Consider the following 21,281-nt stretch of genomic DNA (forward strand, 5'->3'; position numbering starts at 1 on the left):
GAAACCTCTCTCCTTAAATGAGACTCACCGAAATCTTATCTCTTATTTCAGCTCAGCCTCCTCTGATGACTTTGGGGTGACAATAGTTGTTAAAACGGCTCCTGTGAACCGCGATGCTGTTGTGTGGGACAACGATTCTGATCCAATCGATCAGCCACTGACACAGGATCACATGCCCACAGCACTTCCTCGTTACACTCCGGTACTCACTCTGAGCCAATCACAGGTTATGCCAGAGATCTCCAGCATATCGGAGCCAACTCAGGATCTGGCCTCCCAGGAGCCCACATTGAAGATTGCTGCTCCTTATAAACGTAAGTCTAGACTTATAAAAGCTTTTGCTTTAAGGTATAGTAGGAGAAACTAAATTTCCAGTTGATTTCTACAGCAAGGAGGTCATTCATCCAACACAAGGCACCAAACTACACCAAAGGCCTTCTTGTAAGCCCAGCAATGTCATTCCCAACAGCCCAGACAAAGACGCCCCCTGTTCCATTGCCTAGAGGCTCAGAGATAAAACCACCACTTTCACCCAAGCCAGAAACCACGTTAGTACCACTGCCTACATTACCTGAAGGAGGACCACCAAAGAAACCCCAAGGCAGAAGACCCAAAGTTCCTCCTCCACAACCACCGCAAGCACTGAACAAGCAGCTCTCATCCCCAGCTCAGTGAAGCCCAAAGGATACTTCATTTCTTTATCTGTATGTTAGCATATGTGTGCAGTAGCTTGCACAGCCTTTCAGAATTACTCTGTGTGACAGCGTGCACACAGACACTCAACCCATGTGCAAGAGAAAGATTCATGTCAGTGTCTCCTTGTGTGATTAATGGCCAGTTAAAAAGAGATTTTGACGCCATACATTTGGCATCGGGGATGTATAACTCTAGGGATTAAGTCCAGCTCAATCTCAACCCAAACACACCTGTAAATTATGGGTGCTTCTCAATGTCCTTAATCATTTTCTTATTCCTCTGTCCTACGACAGCAAACACTGATCAAGTTCCGCCATCTTGTAGGTGTCTTGTAGCCATCTTAATTCTCTAAATGCACCTTATGAAGTCATGAGAGAGGATTCTTTGGGGATGTTTTATTGACTAAACATGACCCGGTTATGTTTTCAAATTTCCTTTTTTAGGGCACAAATTAAAAGCAGTTAATGACATATTAATTTGTTCATTGTTGAAGTCTAAAAGTTGATGCACTTCCAAATTAAATGGAATTTTAAATAGGGGGCGGGGATTTCTTTTTTGCGCATCATTGCCTCATAGCAAACACAACGAATGTTGTGGCTAAAGCCGTCAAACTGAAGTCAACACAGAAGGACCATCTCTCCAAACTTTGATTGAAGATTACCAAAACTAAAAATTTTTTGTGGATTAACTTGCACTGATAAATTGCTCAACAGAAGAAAATATTTTGATTTCATAAATTTTTATTTATATAACCGATTTTAGTTAAACAGGTTTTGTGGAGGTTGAAACCAGTACAATATAAATGATAATCTTTAATATTCAAGAATCCTGAAATGCAACCAAAATCAGTGGTGTAGGCTATTCATTAAATGAGGATGCCTTGAAATGATGCTAAAAGAAAGTGAGGATATATCACATCACTTGATTAAGTTCCTCTATCCTCGCATCTTTTCCTTAGCTCCACCCCTTCAAGGACCCAAGGTAATGACGCAAGACACAAGGAAAGGAAATGAGGATATACAAATAAGATTTGAGAAGCACCCTATGTTTGATAAGAGATGAGGCTAAGCTCTTTGCTTGTTCCAAATGTTATATATCGCCTTTCAAGTGGCACTTTGAAGAAAAAACTATCATGGCCGCCATATTAAAGTGTCATTACAAACAAATGTGCTAAAACCTGGCCACTTTAAAGGGCCAATAGGCATTAGGGATTTCAAAGGGTACAGCTAATGGACACTTATGATCCTTTGCACAGAGAAGATGTTTGGTGTCACACACTGCTTTCTATTCGTATGGGCTCATCCCTATGCCTTAAACTATTCAAAGCTGTCCCTTTGGAGGGTAAATGCATTGAAGGCACAAAGGCATAGGGGTAAACCCTTCTGAATGTAATACAGTAACTGTATAGCACAGGAGCCAAACTCAGTTCCTGGAGGGCTGCAGCTCTGCACAGTTTGGTTCCAAAACTAATTAAACACACCTGATTAAACTAATTGAGTCCTTCACTCTTGTTTGAAACCTCCAGGTAAAGCTGCAGTCACACTGGGCTTTTTCTTCCATAGACTTCCATTCATACGCACGCGAATGCGTCAGACAGGACACGCAGGGTCATGCGTTAAGTTTCGCAGTTTGCTGCAGTGCAAAGTTCAAGCTTGGTGAACTCTGACCTGCAAAATCGCATCACTTGACTGAGTGAGAGCAATCGAGGATCAAAACACAACCTCTCTGGACAGAAATTTAAAACTTGGAGCAATCGCTCGCTTTTTTTAATGTCTAATCATCTTGTTTAATCCCACCCCTTTTCGCAGTGCCGCACGACAGTATTTCGCACACACAAAGCCCAGTGTGACCGCAGCTTAAAGGTGCGGTCACACTTGACTTTTCTTCCCATAGACTTCCATTCATACGCACGCGAATGCGTCAGACCGGAAACGCGGGGTCATGCGTCGAGTTTCGCATGTTGCTGCGGTGCAAAGTTCAAGCTTGGTGAACTCTGACCTGCGAAATCGCATCACTTGACTGCGTGAGAGCAATTGAGGATCAAAACAGGACCTCTCTGGGCAAAAATGTAAAACATGGAGCAATCGCTCGCTTTTTTAAATGTCTAATAAGCTTGTTTGATCCCGCCCCTTTTCGCAGCGCCACACGACAGAATTTCGCACACACAAAGCCCGGTGTGACCGTAGCTTGAGTGTGTTGAAGCAGGGCTGGAACTAAACTGTGCACGGCTGCTACCATTTCAGGAAGTGAGTTTGACACCCCTGCTGTATAGTATAGTGACCCTCCAGTATCTGGGTTGCCATAGAGCAGTGGTTCTCATTTTCAGTCCTGCGTATTTTAGCTTCAAACCCAATCAGACACACATGGGCTAGCTAATCAAGCTCTTACTAGGCATTCTAGAAACATCCTTGCAGGTGTGTTGAGGCAAGTTGGAGCTAAAATCTGCAGGACACCGGACCTCCAGGACCAAGTTTGAGAAGCCCTAGGGTGTCATGGTGGTTTGTTAACAGGTTCTGTGACATTGACCAAAAGGAACAAAGGTTTTCCATACACCACTTTCAGACTTGATGAAAAGAGATAACGCTGCTATCTGGAAACACAACGCATTAACCATTGCTTGTTTTCAGAAGTTACTCATTAGTTCCACCTTCTCATTTACATCATCAGCAATAATTTGCCAAGATGCAATGTGTTATCTGATTCTGAGATTTCATTTTAATGACAGAACAAGATTTTTGTAATCAAAACCACATAATCTGACACAATTGTAACTAAGTAGGTGCTACGTTTAAATTGGAGCTCACTTCATTGTTCCATATAGTATGACTATCAATAGTGTAAATCAGGGGTGTTCACTCATGGTCCTGGAGGGCCATTGTCCTGCAGAGTTTAGTTCCAACCCCAATCAGACACACCTGGGCTAGCTAATCAAGTTCTTTCTAGGCTTTCTAGAAACATTCTTGTAGGTGTATTGAGGCAAGTTGGAGCTAAAATCAGCACCGGCCCTCCAGGACTGAGTTTGGACACCCCTGGTGTAAATGAAATTCTGACATACTAAATACACCATGTTGTCCTTATCACATGACTTATTGTACCCAATATTCTTTTTTTTTTAGCTCCTCTCTCAAATGTGCACTTCAGAATCTCTTTGGAAGTAATAGATCTCTCTTGTCTAGTAGTAGGTAGTGTACTCCTCTGATGTTTTTCGATGCTATGCATTTGGACATACTAATAGTCCTACATGCTGATTTTCCTGATATTAGGGAATTTAGTGCACAAAATAAAATTACTATAGTCTGAACGCAGCATTACACATCCTAAAAAGTGAAGCCAAAATATTTTGATGGTGGCTGGCTGCATTAAAAATCATTACCATCCTAGTATACACATAAACACAGAAGTATGCTTTGGGTCTGAGTCTTGGAAAGTCGACTGGAAAAAGCACTGGTTTGTTATGACATCTAACTCTTTGCACTGCTTGTCCATGTGCACATGCATTTCATTCACTACTGTTTAAAAGTTTGAGGTCTGTTAGATTTTATTTTTTTTTTAAATGTCCCATGTGTTCATTAAAGCTAGATTTATTTGATTAAAACTACAGAAAAAACACAATTGTAAAATAATACAATTAAAAATAGCAGTTTTCTGTTCATCTTAATTTTAAACAGTCATTAATTTAGACTTTAACCCTTAACTGTTGGATGTTTTCACCCACTCTGGGGTGATTTTAAAGGGCACTTATGGTGAAAAATCTACATTTCAAGCTGTTTGGACAGAAATGTGTGTAAGTATAGTGTATAGACAGTCATATTGGGGTGAATTAAACACACCCAGTCCTTTTTTTCAAATTTAACAACATAAAAACGGTGGACCAATTGAAGTGGTTCTCAGATCGACCGCAACTTTATGTAGGAGTGCGGTCCCCCCGCCAACCAATATTGATTGACAGCTGCGTGCATTAACATGTCCGGTAGTCACATGTATAATCATATCATCAAGAGAGGACGCGCGCAAATCAACCGGGAATAAAAGGTGTGTTCAGTTCGCTAGGATCATCAATCATCATCAAACGTGATCAAGAGTGAAGGTGCGGTCACACTTGACTTTTCCTTCCATAGACCTCCATTCATACGCACGCGAATGCGTCAGACCGGAAACGCGGGGTCATGCGTCGAGTTTCGCAGGTTGCTGTGGTGCAAAGTTCAAGCTTGGTGAACTCTAACCTGCGAAATCGCATCACTTGACTGCGTGAGATGAATCGAGCATCAAAACAGGACCTCTCTGGACAGAAATTTAAAACATGGAGCAATCGCTCACTTTATTAATGTCTAATCATCTTGTTTAATCCCGCCCATTTTCGCAGCGCCGCACGACAGAATTTCGCACACACAAAGCCCGGTGTGACCGTAGCTTGAGTTTTACAAGTTTAAAATGTCTTAAAACAGTGCACGTGTGTAATGAATTACAGCGATTCACTTCAGATGCACTTAATCAGCACAGCTGCGTCAGAACAATTATAAAGGAAGACGCTTCAATCGCGGTTTGTGGACGTTAAATCAGGTTTATTTTGTACATTAATATAAGAGATATCCATACAGCAGTGGAGATTACCAGTATCATGTCATATATGCGTGCAAAACGAGTGCAAAGCTTGCTGTCTCTTTCTCTCGCTCTCTGTGTGTGTGTGTGTGTGTCTGTGTGTCTGAGCTATGTGTGCGTATATATGTGTCTGCGCTGTGTTTGTGTCCTTGCTCAGCAAGGCTTGCTGTGTGTGTGTGTGTGTGAACTTTGTAATGACATTGTGTGTGACTCATTGTTGCAAATCCACAAAAAAATGCATCAAATAGTGATTGTTAAAGTTCTTACTGTAGTATTTCTCACACACGTTACGTGAGATCTGCTTCCTGAGTCAGCCGAGGGCGGCGATTGCTGACAGGCACGTGGGAACGATGGGCAGTGAGGACTAGCCTTAAAGGGCCAGTACATAAAAACAGCGAAACTTTTTTTCCAGCTATAATATAGACACTTCTAACAGCTATAATAAATAATCTGATGCGTGTTTTGAGCTGAAACTTGACAGACACATTCTGGGGACACAAAAGACTTATATTAAATATAAAAAAAAGGGGTAACCTATGTGCCCTTTAAGTCTTAATTCGGCCATCACTTTTTCTGTGTTTCAGCTGATTTTAGGTGACAAATCGTATCTTGCTATGTTAGGGATGAAAACATCCACTAAATTAAACTGCTGTAAAAATGCATCAGACAATTTAGTAGTTTTGATCAGGACTCAGGTTGATTAATAAATATATGCAAATAAATTTTTAATCAACCTGAGTCCTGATCAAAACTACTAAATTGCTTAGAAAATTACAGAATTTTAACTTGTTGTCAAATTCATAAATGATGTCACTGGTTTGTTGAAGAAGAAAAAACGCAACACAAAATAATGTATTTTCAATATAAAAAGTAATTGTGGACTGGATTTTTTAAAACCATTTATCACAGTCTTGGACATGTGAAACAACATTGCCTTTGATCAGTGGTCTCAAACGGAATTCCTGGAGGGCCGCAGCTTTGCAGATTTTAACTCCAACCACCTCCAACTCACACCTGCTTAATAGTCTCTAGTAGTCTTGAACACTTTGATTAGTTGGATCAGCTGTGTTTGATTAGTGTTGGAACAAAACTGTGCAGAGCTGCGGCCCTCCAGGAATAGAGTTTGAGACCTATGGCTTTAATGCATTGTTTTTGATTGATTTTTATTTTTCCTCCCTAATTTACTGTTTGTGGTTGTTTTTGCCCCATTGACTTCCATAATAACCACATTTTTTGCGTACAAAGCCTTGACGCCATATAATCAAGCATTTTTGATTGTTGGTGGTTTTCCCTTTGGGGGATTGGGAAAAGAGGTAAAATTTGTAATTTGTACTGTTGATTATCAGTTGGCACCATTAACACTTTAGATAGGCCTGTGCAAAAAAGGTTTACTTTCTGGATTTTATATGGAGTAAAAAGCAAAATAAAGTGTGAGTATGTGTGGGTGAGTGACGTTTGTGCACTTACCTTGATGTGTCTGAGAAAATCTAAATATGCATCTTAGCTCTCAGAACTACACGGAGTAAACAAAAACAAAGACTTTATTTATCAAATGTGGTAAAATGGAAGCCAATGGGGAAAAAAATCCAGTTCATCTACTTTTTATATTGAAAATACGTCATTTTGTGTGTTGTTTTTTCACCAAATCATTTGAAAACTTGGTAATTAAAGAGTTAAAATGCTGTAATTTTTAAAAACATTTAGTAGTTCTGATCTGAAACTCAAAATTGATCAGGACTGAGATTGATTAACAGATTTATGCATAAGAAATTTTAACAAATATTTATCTGATGCATTTTTACAACAGTTTAATTCACTGGATGTTTTCATCCCGAACAGAACAAAAGGGTAGTGAATTTGAGCAGTGCACAAGGGTTAAATAAAAATAATAATACATTTATTTTGACGATTCTCATATAAAAAATTCAAAACATATTTATGTTCAATTTTAATTTCAGTTTAAGGTTAAAATGACAACCACAGACCCACAAACCTTTAAACACTAGTGAGTGTCTCTTCGATCATCCGATGAGTTGTTGAGACATGGGTTTGGAGACCTGTTAAACACAAATATAACACAGCAAAATCTGACTTCCTTTGGTTTTATGCTGACATGCTTTCCATTAGCTATTTATATAAAAGCTTATTCTGAAGCTTGGCATTCAAAAACACCACATTCAAATTGTGATCACACTTGTTAAACCGTTTCAAGGCTGATGTTGTTCATAGCTTCTTTTAATGAAAACTTTATTGCTGTCATAACATACAATGCAATTTTGTAAATTTCTTGTGCAAAGTCGCACAGATGTACGGTATGTACATATTATATTGTGATTAAAGGAATTGAGACGTCAACCCCTCTGTCATAATAAACAAAATTCAAACAAAATTTATATCAATATTTAATCAATTTCATAATACATTGATAAACGTTGGTAGCCATCATATAATATACCTGAATACTGTGTTGAGCTATTTATCATGTAATAAAGTAAAAAAAAAATATGCTGCTTGTTTTGTTTTGTTTCTTATGAGAAAGCATAAAAGCACATCACAGTTTTTTCATCACAGTGACATAGATCTTGTCTTGTTGGTTTCTCAGGAAATGTGTTTAAAAAAAGCTGTCACACAAAGTCAGCCACAAAATGAATGATATAAACTATTAAACTACATGCTTGTGTTCTGCATATATACAAGTTAGCCAGCAGGTATATGCTTGTATTTCTACATGGATCTCTGTACACTGTATAAAATAGAGGTTTACTTGAATTCTAAATAATTGCATATTTGAATGGCGTATTGTTACCATTTTATAGCTAGCTGTGCTTATTGTGCATTATTGTGGCAGATTCTATTTCCCTGGATCATGAAAAAGCTGACAAAACAGGTGAAAATTGTAGACGCTAATATTCCTTTTTCATCCTTGTCCAATATGTCTTTGGAGATCTACTCCTATTTCAGGTAATTCTGCAGTTTTTTCCCATGTTCTGGCTGTTTTTGTACAGTGTGTGGAAAAAATCAATCAATTAGTTGTCATTTTTCCCATTGCAAAATTGAAAATTGTTGTTAATTAAACATTTAAACAAGTGTCACTTTCTTTAGTGAAACATAAAAAATAACAGTTTAAGCGTTTTGTTTTTGTTTTTTGCCATATAATGAACCTAAATAAGAACTGGGCCTATCAAACTTATAACTGACAAAATAGTCCACAAACTCAGGGTTAAGCTCAAACTCTTCTTGAGTCGTTTCATAATTTGCATGAGGAACAGACCAAATTTCCAGCCGATTCGAATGTTATTAATGGATTGAATAGGCGTTATCAGTGGTTATCAGCTGATAGATATGGGCCAGTAGGGGCCTTCTGCATCTACTGGTATGCTCAGCAGGCTGTTATCTTCCACCCACATTGTAGCTGATGTTGATCGGTCAGCTTGTGTTTTGTTTATTGTTTTATATTTCATTATTGAGTGTATATTGGTTTATGTTATAAATTTCCTTGTTTCCGGTTGGCTTGAGTCAGAGGTCACATGATCTTTCGTGATTGATTTAACCTGTGAGAGTTTGTATGGATAGCAAAGTGAGATCTCAACGCAGGCACTGGTTTAATGCTCCTGCTTATTCTACAGCTGGTTATCAGGCCAACACGGTAAACTACACTTTTTTGTATATTATTTGTTTATTTTGATGTCCCTTTTGATTTGTGTTTGTGTAAAACATTGGGTTTGTTTATTTTTTAGTTTTCACGGTGTTCAATAAAGAAAACACATATGGACATCAGTATCTGGAAGCGTGGATTATTTTAATAACCGGCGGGTAGCTACACACATGGTTAATCAGCTATAGATCACATATGGCTGCGGCCGGAAGTTAACGAGAATTATTTATATTATTTATTACATTTCCTATTAGTTGTATTTTATTAACTTCTACCCCAACCCTAAACCCAACAATCACAGTAATGTAAAAACAGATGTGAATCTGGAGTCTTCTCGATTAGTATAGCTGACTAACCATGTGGATGGATGATAACAGCCTTCTGAGCTTACCAGTAGGCGCAGAAAGCCCCTACTAGCCCATATCTATCAGCTGATAACCACTGATAATGACCGATCAATCGAGTGATAACATTCAAAGCGGGTGAAATTTTATTACATTTAAATTACAAAATGTAATTATTATTAATTTTAAAATCTTTAACAACCAAAAATACTGACAAAAATATGATGTTCTTTAAAATACCTTGCCTTTTTTCCAAAGAAAGAAAGTCATGGGATTTTGGAACGACAGGGTGAGTAAAACAATAATTAATTATCTTGAATTGTGTTAATGATTAGAAAATTCTGATCCTGATTATTCTACCTGAAAATGTGGTAACACTTTACAATAACAGTACATAAATAATGATGTATTAATATATGAATTAAACATTATTTTATTTTAAATTAATAATGAGTTAAGGTGTGCACTAATCATGTGTGAAAAACAGCTAACTTAATTACTTGTTAGTACATGTTGTAAATTCATGTATTAATTAACATTTAGGTTTAAGCTAAATGTGATCAACATGCACTCATGAGCTGTTAATGTATAATTATATCATGACTTTACTTGGAGGGACACATCATCATTAACCCCTCCTTAACTACTCATGAACTCCTGCGCTTAAACTGTTCATGCTGATGTTGACTGAACACTTATCTGTTGTTATTCAGTGTAAATGCACTTGACAGACGTGCAAAAGGAGTTCATGAGTAGTTAAGAATGGCTTAATGATGATGTGCCCCTCCAAGTAAAGTCATGATATAATTAAACATTAACATATCATTAGTTCATGATGCTTACATTAAGCATAACCTAATGTGGTAATTAATACGTTATTTAACAAACCATCATTTACTAACAAGTAATTAAGGTAGCCGCTATTTACACATGAACTCATGTGACTCATTCCGTAGTTAAAGTTAGTTCATGATTAGCATGCATTAACTCATCACTAGTTCATAATAAAGTAATGTTTAGTTTACATATTAACATCATTATTTGTGTACTGTTATTGTAAAGTATTATGGAAAATTTTCGAAATCTCGTTAAATTAATTGTAATAATAATACTGCTGCCTTTATAACAAAACAGTTCCACAGAAGAAATATAATTTTGACATTACAGTAAATAAATGAGGGCGTCTTTTTAATTTCTGATTGAAGTATCCTTTTAAAAGTGCTGTGTGAATTAGACTTTTCATAGTGTTAGACCTTGATCTCCTCATCCTCATCAGGATAGCAGTATGGTGCTCTCCTGTGAGAGTTGTTGGTGTTTGTATTGCTGAGTCTTCCACTCCCGTAATGACGTGCCAGCACATCAGCGGCCCTCTGGAAACTCTCTGGCTCCATACCACGATCCTCAATAGGGAATGAGCGTAACTGATCACCCGTTGTAGATTTTTTAGATGACTCGCCATTCACAAAGTCTGAATTCTTCCATTCGCCTCCATAGAGCCGCGTCCGACCGTCATCGTCTTCTCTCAGCAGGGAATCAACCAATGAAGTGGTTGCATCCGAGTCAGAGTTATACTCAACCGATTGTGCTTTTTCACTGATGGGATCAGGCTTCTCACACATAGGGCTGTCAATCAAAGCAAAGACTTCAGACATGAGGGAAGGGCCCAGATCAAGAGTGAAGGAGTTCATGGAGTCGGAGGGACTGATGGAGTCTGAACAAGGGAAGGATGGGATGTTTATGTCCGTCAGCGAGCCTCTGTGGATTTCAGGAGGGCAGGCTGATGGAGAACTACCCTGGGCTGGACGCTCAGTGCGGGACAGTCTCGGCAATGTCACAAAGCCAGACTCCAAACCTGCAAAACAAAGAAAAACAAACCGCTTTAGTTTTACCAATAGAGGGCAGTAATGACCAACACATCACATTTAGCGCTTCTCAACTTCAACATGAGCAAAAGTAACAAATCATTTCTGCCATATGGTTAGACTAGAGGCTTTTAAAGGGATAGTTACTCTAGCCCAATGTTTTTGTGTCTGTACTATGAAAGTCAACGAGGTCCAAATGTTATTTTAGACTCTTGACTTTTAATGTATGGACATAAATCCTGTGTTCTACCGAGTAAATATAAATATGTAATTAAATCAAAACAGAATTTTTATTTTAGGTGAAATTTCCCTTTAAAATGTGTTATACTGACCACATTGAGCTCTTTAAAATGGATAAAAAAATTAAATATCTGCTACATTTATATTCTTTCTTCTGTTGAAGGAAGTTATTTTGCAGAATGCTGTTTGCCCATTGACTTTCATAGTAATTTTGTTCTACTAAGTGAGTCAATAAGCCAGCATTTTAAAAAATATATCTTATTTTGTGTTCAACAAAAGAAACACATAAAGGGTTAAAATCACATGAGGGAGAGTAAATGATCAGGTAATTTTCATTTTTGGGTAAACTATTCCTTTAAATGTGCACATTTACATTAAAAAGAGCAGCAAATACAAATTACAGGAACATTTTACATTTCATGGATCAAGAAAACCTTCACATGATTGAAATCAGGGCTCTAAAATGGTATGTGTGCTCAGCACTAAAACATCCCATTCATTGCTTCCAGTCAGAATAGCTTTGGCATTAGGTCATCTGAAGTAAACACTTAGTTTGCATACTAATACTTTCCATATATTGATAATTAAGCTCAGGAAAGTTATTATCAGACTGTTTGGTTTGGGATAGAGTTTATGAGCGTGTGGAGGTTTGTTTGTGAACAGGCTCTCCCGTGGAGCAGTCAGTGAGGCATGTTTGAGGTATTTGAATGGGTGAGGCAGATGCTGATCACTGAACTGTAATGTCTAGCTCGAAGAAGTCTGGGATTGCCACAGGTGTTTAGATGGTTTGTCAAAGACTTTGTGTTTGTCTAAAAGAGAGTAAAGTTTGTAAACAAATATATTTGATTCAGACAAAACATGTCTGAAAATATGTCTAAAAGTTTGAAGTCGGAAAGGTTTTTTTCATCAATCATGTCATATATCCTCTTATATCTGCAGCTCCCACACACCCTTGACCAGTGAAATTCTTCATTTTTATCGTATTTTTAAATAAATCTTAAAATCATTATCAGAAATTGCTAGCTTTCAATATTCAAGCCTTTATGCAAAGTGATCTTCAGAACTGGCTAAATTTATTGATTTCATTTTTTTAAAGATTTATTTTTGGAGCGTTTGTGTTTGCCTTTATTATAATATAGATATTGACAAGAAGTGAATTTGGATAGAAAGAGGGCGTAGGCTATCGAATCTGACACACAAATTAATCAAATTTAGTTATTCCTTACTATATATTTATAAGTATCTTTACAAAATGACATCAGCTACTGGTGTGGTATGCATAATGCCGCCTTTATAAATGTTTTTTGGTGGATCCGTCTGAATGGGGATCATTCTGACTATGCTGTCACCTGTACACAGAATTCTTTTTTTTTTATTTCAGATTTTAGTCCATCTTGGTTCTGTACACACCATAAAATGGTTCACACTGATTTGTAAACAAATTACACTTATCAAAATCTAGCAAATAATATAGTATAAAACAAATCAAAACTATAACAAAACCGTTCATGACTATCTTCTTTTCCAACTGACTAACCTTAACCCTTATAGGAACACTCCACTTTTTTGGAAATAGGCTCATTTTAAAGTCGCCAGGTCCATCTGGAATCTTCTGGGTATAGTGGGAGCATGTTTAGCTTAGCTTAGCATAAATCATTGAACTATGCAGTGCTTGAAAATAGTCCCCAGATAGGGAACACAGATGCATAATATAATAGCGGCTGCTGTAGCCATGGTATGACAACAAAGTTTCTTGATTATGCCAGAATGAGAGTTGAGTTTCTAGCCATATTGAGCTAGCTCATTTTCCCAGCAGCAGAGAAGCCAAGCTTTAAATAGGAAAATTATCAAAACACTTTTTTGAAAAATTTTGAGCGAGATGATGATAATAGTATAATCCGATTCAATGATTTATGCTAAACTAAGTGCAAGTTTGATTGGCTGATTGGATTTTAAAAATGGGATATCTCAACAGTTTTCTGTAAAGTGAACCTATTTAAAAAAAAATTTAAGTGTTTTTAAAAAGCTTAGAAAACCAATTCAACCATGTACACAAGTGTATAAACACTGCATTTGAAGCTAGTAGACTTACCATACATGTAAGTGGAGTTCTCTGGTGTTTTGGGTGAACTGGGGAAGAGCACTTTCACAGGACAGCCATTGGGCGAGTCCACGTCCAACCGAGGGAGGGAGATGGCATTCTTTATGATTGGAGAAACGGCTGGAGGTGGGGGTGAAAGGTCTTTGGAGCCACCACGGGGCCTGTCGGGAGTCTTGCGGACATGGCGAAGCGTGCGGGTGAAGAATCCCTCATTCTTCTCTGAGGTGGAGGACTCTGCGTCTGCATTATTTCCTGCTCCACCATGGTTGCTGAGGAATGAGGTATCCCCGAACACATCCCCTCCACGGCCCACATGCATGGTGTGGCGAAAATCCCCCAAAGGGGGGCTGATCATTTCTGGGGTGAGGTCACCTTTAAAACGACGCTTTCCTGAGGAATGGGAAACCAGGCCCTTCAGGCCAGACAACTTGCCCAAATTCATGGCTTCTCCGGGTTCAATTGGTAAGTTTCAAAGGAGGTAGAAAAAATCCACAGCAATTATTTTGAAAAAGGCGAGAACGGCATAAGAAAGCAAATTATACACGTATCAAGCTTCAAAATCTCTCAGCAGAATAAAAACCGCAGTCGAGTGGAAAGTTTCTCCAAAGACAGACACATTCAGCTATGTCCCGTTTTGGCCATCGGTCTTTGTTCATATCCAGAATGATTCGGTGAAGATAAATGTGAGCTGAAAATATGCATGACTCCAATTCCTGAAAACCTCGGCTGCATATGTGGTCAAAGATTCTGGGCTTCACAGTTGTTCTGGGTTTGTGCTTCTGAAAAAAAAATCAGTTCAGAAATAAATTCAGCTTTGGCTGCAGATATCTCTGTGGTTTAGGACCTAAACCATGTGCTCCTCTTTTAGAAAGGCCAAGAGAGTTAGCAAAATGTCTGTAAATAATTCAGTTCTTTAAAATAAAGTTTTGCAATGGTTGTTGAATAAGATGCAAATATGCCTGTTCTATAAAAATGTGATAATATGAAGTTTTTAATCAGTCTTTTAATAATTATTGAGTGCAGTGCCCTTTAAATACTTAAATTCAGCTTTGACTCTTTAGTCATTCACTTGCACCATACAAGCACTACTAAAGTATGCATATTTACCAGAGCATTTTTCTAGTGCCAGAATGTAAAAGCAAAGAGACACTGAGGCTGCATTTCACAATGGCAGGAAGTTTAAAAAAGAACGCCATTTTTGTTAAAATAAACGTTCTGTAATAAACTGTATTAAAAATCTAAACAAAACAGTAAATAGATAAATAAAAAAGAAAAGAAAAAAGGGTGATCCATTTAACTTAAAATAAAAAATAGCCCAATAGTTAAAAAGTAATTCAAAATTGAATTTAATAATAAAAAGCCTTTTTAAGTACTCTTATAAGTTAAGTTAACTTATAAGTTGGAAGTAAACTATTATCACTGTTCTCATATTCTAGTGTACTACTCAGAACTAAATTGACCCATTTTGTTAATTAAATATAACTTTAGAATTTACTATTACTTTTATTTTTGTATATTATAATTATAGAATAACTGGTTACATACATGGACACTTAAATATTTGCTTAGTAAAATACTAGTTATACTGCAAGTGTACCTTACACTTTACATCTTTTAAGTGTTATATATATAATTTTAAGTATTTATACTAAATATTTTGTGTTTATATATATATATATATATATATATATATTTAATGAATAATATATATTGATCTGTACTTGAAGCATATTTGAGGCAAATTCATATGTACACTGCAAATATACACAAATTATACTTGTACTATTTTTCTATCACTATAACTCACAGAAGAACACTAAAATTAGACCGAAAATACTACTTTTAAAATAAGAAAGTTATTTCATCATACATTTTCAGTTTAAAAGAACTTTATTATTAGCAAGCTTAAATAATCCTCTTTTTTGTAAGGTAAACAAGGAGTGAAGTCTTATGTCTTATTCCATCAAACCACAACAAATTTTGCTTTGGCTGAGTTGCACATTTCACGCTAAATTGCTACCAAACTATGTGTGATAAGCACAAGTCATCCAGCCAAACCCTTTACCTGATTAGTGTCAGGTCATAAATCATATCCAGCCTGCTGTTTGAGCACTAAAATGTAATACTGACTACTTAAACTAATAAAAGCAACATACCTTCCTTTCTGTATAATCAATATGACCACATGCTTTTCCAGAACAAGTTCATTCGGTGACCTCTGACCTGCACCCTGCTGGAGTGTGAGGCTGCAAGGAGGCTTGTTGCTTTATCCCTGCGTGTATTTTCTCCACATGCTCTTCTATTCCCAGCAGCCTCTGCTCCTGAGCCTTTGTTTTTAAAGGTACTCAAATCCAGCGGTCCACTCGCCAGGAATCCCCCGAGGGAGATAAAGGGGCTTTAAAAGCCAATAAATAAATTAAATGTAATAATCTGGGCAATAGTGCAGCTTGACGGAGGCTCCTTAAGGATTGGTCATGTTCAGGATTAGCCCCTAATCCCTCTTGCCTTCCTTCCTTCACCCCCAAATCTCCCCGCTGCTGGCTTGAGTCCACTTAGATGTCCCCCTTTGAAGGGGTTCTTGTAAAATCAACAAGCGTCCTGTGTGAGAGAGCGAAACAGGTGGATGTTTAACACAGATCTGGATCAAAGCAGGCCAAAAATCCCAAATCCAGCACATATTTCAGAATGACAGCATTTAGTTTGACCCTCTTTTTCTTTCAGATTTTCACATTTGAATTTGTTTTTTTAAGTATATATACAATTTTATATACAATTTATATACTTTCACAAAATTATTCTTCCAGTCATTCCTTCATTCATTTTTCTTTGGCTTAGTCCCTTATTTATCAGGAGTCGACACGGCGGAATGAACCCACCAACTATTCCAGAATAAAGTTTATGCAGCGGTCAGCCATAACCCAGTACTGGGAAACACCCATACACTCTTACATTCACACCTATCACACCAATTTTGTTTACCTAATTCGCCTACAGCGCATGTGTTTGGACTGTGGGAAAATCAGGATTTTAAGTATTTATATACTGTTACCTAAATTTACAGTACCGGTCAAACGTTTGGAAAATATATGCTTTTATGCTCTCCAAGACACCAATTATTGATCAAAAATCTTGTTAAAACATTTTTTTTTCAACAGTCACTAATACTATACTCAAGTCTTGTGTTACAATTAGTGTTGCAAAACAAATTCTATAAACATTTCAGGTAAATTTTCAAAAACTTCCCAGAAAGTTTCCACAGGAACTTCATCTGGAAATTTTCCAATTTGGATTTTTACCAGGAATTTAGAGGAATTTATGGTGATATATAGGATTTAATTAAAAACGTACAACATGCTAATTAGGAATGTACATATGCAAACATAAACATTTAGTTTCTAATACAGATACAGAAATACTGCTACATTTAGCATATCTGATTTATTGGCTGGCCACAACTGTTTATAGTAAACTAATAACTAGTTTTAGTAGTAGTTTTCACCGTTATGGTAATGGAATGTAAACTTGAGACAGGAAAGTGTGGGAGGCAGAGAGAGGGGAACAGGATTGGCAAAGGACCTTAAACCAGGAATCGAACTTGTGTCGCCGTGAGCATCTCAGAGACATATGTCAGCATGTTTAACCACTAGGCTATTCACGCCTACAAGCTACTTGCCCAAGTAATATCAATTGCATTACATCATAAGTCATTTTAACCCAGATTATGCTGCAAGATTATTCCAACTATATTTAACTGCATTTCTTGTTTTATGCTATTCTGTTTTATGCTAAAGTTTTGTAAATTCTCAGTTAATTCCCATGGAAACGTTCCATTTTTAATGGTGTAACCTTAATCACAATATCATTCAGATACACTGATATGTTTCAACAGCATAATAATCAAACCATTATTAATAAATAGGGATCAGTAATAATGAATTATATACAATTAATCAACTTTGCCATCACAAAAATAAATGTCCTTTAAAATAAACTAATCAAATCAAAAAGGGGTTTTAAAATTATGATTTTCCCCTCGAATAAATACAGCCTATGTATAAGCAAATATGAAAACAATAATTTTTTATTATTATTAAAAAAACTATTAACCAGTAGAGTAAATCATATCAACCGATATTAATTTCAGTTTAAAAAGTATTAGTACTAGGTCAACATTGTATCAACGATGGGATCCAAAGGGATTTACGAAACATGGTTCTTAAAGGTAATTATATATTCCACCATCTTCTGAGAAACTGTCATATAGTGTGCTAAACATAACAGAACCATCTATTCCTCTGACATTCAGCAGAGCTCCTGTGGCCTCTTGACATGACAAACGGCAATAAACCAAAACACACTGTCACATAATTCTTGCAGCTGTTTCGAGTGGATGCAAACAATGGCATTATTTCTGTGGAAATGGCTGTGCATTGTTTGAAAGAAGGAGATGCTCACATCAACCCGTAAACCGCAGACTAATAGAAGCCGTGTGTGTAAATGCATTCCTGGGGGAAACATCTATGTCTATTACAGACATCCACTACAGTACCCATATCCCAGATTGGAAACATGTTTTTTTCTCTCTCTCTTCTTTCTTTTTGTGGGACTGTCGGCTTTTCTTCATGTGGGCATAAAAGCTGATCTGTCTGATCTTTGCTTTTTGCAGCCGTCCACTCTAGAGTCATATGATGTCATTAAAACAAGTGATCTGACCATCAATCACACTGAGCATTTATTCTTTTGAACTAAAAAAATGTTTTTTTTTAAGAAATAGTTCAGCCAAAAATAGACATTCTGTCATCATTTACTCACTGTCAAGCTGTTGAACACAAAAGAAGACATTTCGAGCAATGTTAGTGACCAAACAGATCACAGACTTTTATAGCCTAGTAAAGTTTCCATACTATGGAAGTCAATGGGGACCACCAACTCTTTGAATACAAGAACAAATTTAGCTTTGGAACAGCTTGGAGGTGAGGAAATGATGTCAGGGTTTTCATTCCAGAGAGAACTATCGCTTTAACATATTTCCCTCTTTCCTTGTTCGGCTAGGCTATACTATAACTTAGCTAACTAGATGAACAAACATTGGAGATAAGGCCTCATTTTTCTTTTTCACCCAATGCCCTCAATGTTTTTCTGGCATTCGAAGGGGTCTAATAATCATTTTAAAAAAGTGACTGCTTAGGCGTAAATCTTGATTACAGAAATATACTCATTTCATCATCTGAACATATCCTATTTTTACTCAAAACACTCAGCATGACTGTCTGGCAGACTTGAGTCCATGATGGAAAATACCAGCAGTGCAAACATAATCTCAGAGGTTTCATGTGAGAAAATACAGTCTACTGCAACTGGCTGAGTCTGTTTTATTCATGTTTATTATCTTATTTGCACTTCTTTATCTTTAATCAGATCTTGAATCTATTTAAACTTTAAAAAAAAATCCTGGTTGCCTTAAATGTTTAAACTTAATCAAATTAATCTTATGAGTCTATTGAACTTATATTACGTTAAACTGACTTAAAACAGCTTGTGTAACATAAAATTAATTTAGAACATGATTAATTTAGTTTATAAGTTACAATGACCTAAAACATATGATGTCAGGACTAATTGATCATATAATGTTTTGCTGTGTACATGGTCTACTGAACTAAACACACACATACATTTTTAACAAACATATTAAATATCATTTTTCAGTTAAGGATTTTTTTTCCAAACAGAGTAACTTAAACCCAGATGAAAACAAACTATGGTTTTATTTAAAAAAAGAGTATTAAACATGTCTTTGGAACATTGATTACTATTTGTACATGTTTTTTTTTTTTTTTTTACAAAGTATCATGATTAAACTATGATTTAGTGTAGCAAATCCACTGTAATTTGTATTAACAATTTTTGGCATTATATCTGTAGAAAAAAAACAAGGATTAATTTTTGTAAGAGAATCTATGAGACAGAGATCAATGTTGATGTAACAGTATTCACTATACAGTCCAGTTATCCTGTCATTTGTGAACTTTGGATATCATTGCTTCATAAAAATGTCCCTCAATTTTCTATGAAAAAGTAGCAAAAAAAGTGCATGACTTGTTGTTGCTTGCGAAACCAAATCCTGAATAAAGTTGAGTGAACTTAAAATCTAAGTTATAATGACTCAAAACCCTTATTTGTCAGCGCTCATAACGGATATGAAGTGCAAGTATGCGATGGCGCGCGCAGACTAATTTTACAGCAGCAGAGATTAGGTTTCATCGGTCGTGCACGCACAATAAGCAATAACACACGACTAGTCTCACTTATTGATCAAATTAGCACTAGTTATGCGATTATGGCACCCACTACTCGCACACTTAAACTTAAATTAGTTGATTCAATTCAAAATAAGGAGACAAAAATAATCTGTCGTTACTGTGACAATTTAGTATAGTAAATCAATAAAACTCACTCTGTGGGTAGATGAAAAAACGTTTCTCGTGCCCCAAAAAGCCCCGACTGAGATTTATCTGAACAAAAGGTAAGATCCAGCAATCCAGCGTGAAACTTTCCTCCTTTGTACAGTGTTGTATTTGAGAAGCAGCGGTCAGTGTGTGGAGCTCCGTCAGTCTCGAGCTGCTGGAAGCGCGTTTGGTCAGATTCTGGGGGCGTGTTTTCTGAAGAGTTTCTGGACAAGATCCATGTTCCCAATATGTGTCCATTGCCACGACTCTCAGTCGAAGAAATTCTTGATTCAGTATTCTGACATTTTATTGCGTTTAGACTGACAAGGATTCATGTATGTGCTATTTTTTTTTTTTACAAAGTTTTAACTGTTCAGTTACATTGGTTGGACAATGAAACTGAAACGCGTGGTTGTGCACCACAATAATTAATTTGTATGGTGTAGGGCCTCCTTTTGCAGTCAATACAGCATGAATTCTTCATGGAAATGACAGATACAAGTCCTGCACAGTGGCCAGTGGTATTTTGCACCATTTTGCTGAATAGTGGCCAGGTGATGTGATGCTGATAGAGGAAAACGTTTCCTGACTTGCTCATCCAAAACACCTCAAAGTGGCTCAATAATAATTAGTTCTGGTGCCTGTGCAGGGCATGCGAGATGTTCAACTTCACTTTCAAGAGTTCATATTTAGCTGATGATTGATAATAAAGCTAGTTTGGCATGCTGTCCGGCGAGAGAGCCCTGAGCTCAAAAGATCCTTGAGCCCGGGGCTCCCTCCCGTTTGCAGGGCGAGAGGGGAGTTTGAGCTCAGGTAGATCTTGAGGATTTGGTGAAAAACAGGAGAGTTGAGGTGCACATTTACAGTTTTTCAAATTATAGCCTGCTCTTTGTTCCTCACACACTACCCCTGTCAGCATCTTTGTCACATTCTATCACTCTTCTTTCCTTACCAACCTGTATTTACAGTTTTTTTTTCTGATTGCTTAAGCACAGTTTTGAAATTAAGGCTCATTTTGTCCAAACACTACACACAATTGAATTATCCATACACACAAACAGCAGTACTTTTGCAAAATGAAACCCTTCATCCAAAACTTTACAACACTATAACAAAACACACTTTTAAAGAGCCCATATTATGGGTTTTTGAAAATGCCCTTCCATGTAGTGTGTAACACAGCTCTAAGTGAAGTGAAATATCCTGCTAAGGCTTAAATCTGTAAGTGTACAGTGTTCAAAACTATTGATTCATCTATAAAAGAGTCGACTCATAGTGCTTCAAACGAGTCGTCTTGATAACGAGTCATTAGGTGTTTCGTGATGACACGACTAC

The 21,281-nt window shown here is 36.9% G+C and overlaps 2 protein-coding genes across 3 annotated transcripts in view; one reads left to right on the forward strand and one right to left on the reverse strand.

The window, feature by feature from the left end:
* The window catches only part of sh3bp1 (SH3-domain binding protein 1), a 32,542-nt gene extending 26,557 nt beyond the window's left edge, over nucleotides 1-5,985 (forward strand). For both annotated transcript variants that reach the window (XM_056469937.1, XM_056469938.1), the window contains exons 17-18: nucleotides 52-314; nucleotides 389-5,985. In XM_056469937.1, the coding sequence (XP_056325912.1) occupies nucleotides 52-314; nucleotides 389-675 (550 nt within the window). In that variant the 3' untranslated portion in view covers nucleotides 676-5,985. The remainder of the gene's footprint in view (nucleotides 1-51; nucleotides 315-388) is intronic.
* A 1,515-nt stretch (nucleotides 5,986-7,500) lies between these two features.
* On the reverse strand, nucleotides 7,501-20,127 carry cdc42ep1a (CDC42 effector protein (Rho GTPase binding) 1a). Its single transcript, XM_056469462.1, has 4 exons — nucleotides 19,955-20,127; nucleotides 15,654-16,095; nucleotides 13,489-14,276; nucleotides 7,501-11,146 (listed from the first exon to the last, which is right to left on the reverse strand). Exons 3-4 carry the CDS (start codon nucleotides 13,937-13,939, stop codon nucleotides 10,542-10,544), a joined length of 1,056 nt encoding a protein of 351 aa, XP_056325437.1. The 5' UTR covers nucleotides 13,940-14,276; nucleotides 15,654-16,095; nucleotides 19,955-20,127; the 3' UTR covers nucleotides 7,501-10,541.
* Nucleotides 20,128-21,281: the final 1,154 nt, after the last annotated feature.

Source organism: Danio aesculapii, chromosome 12 (assembly GCF_903798145.1).
Source record: "Danio aesculapii chromosome 12, fDanAes4.1, whole genome shotgun sequence".
Taxonomy (NCBI): Eukaryota; Metazoa; Chordata; class Actinopteri; order Cypriniformes; family Danionidae; genus Danio; species Danio aesculapii.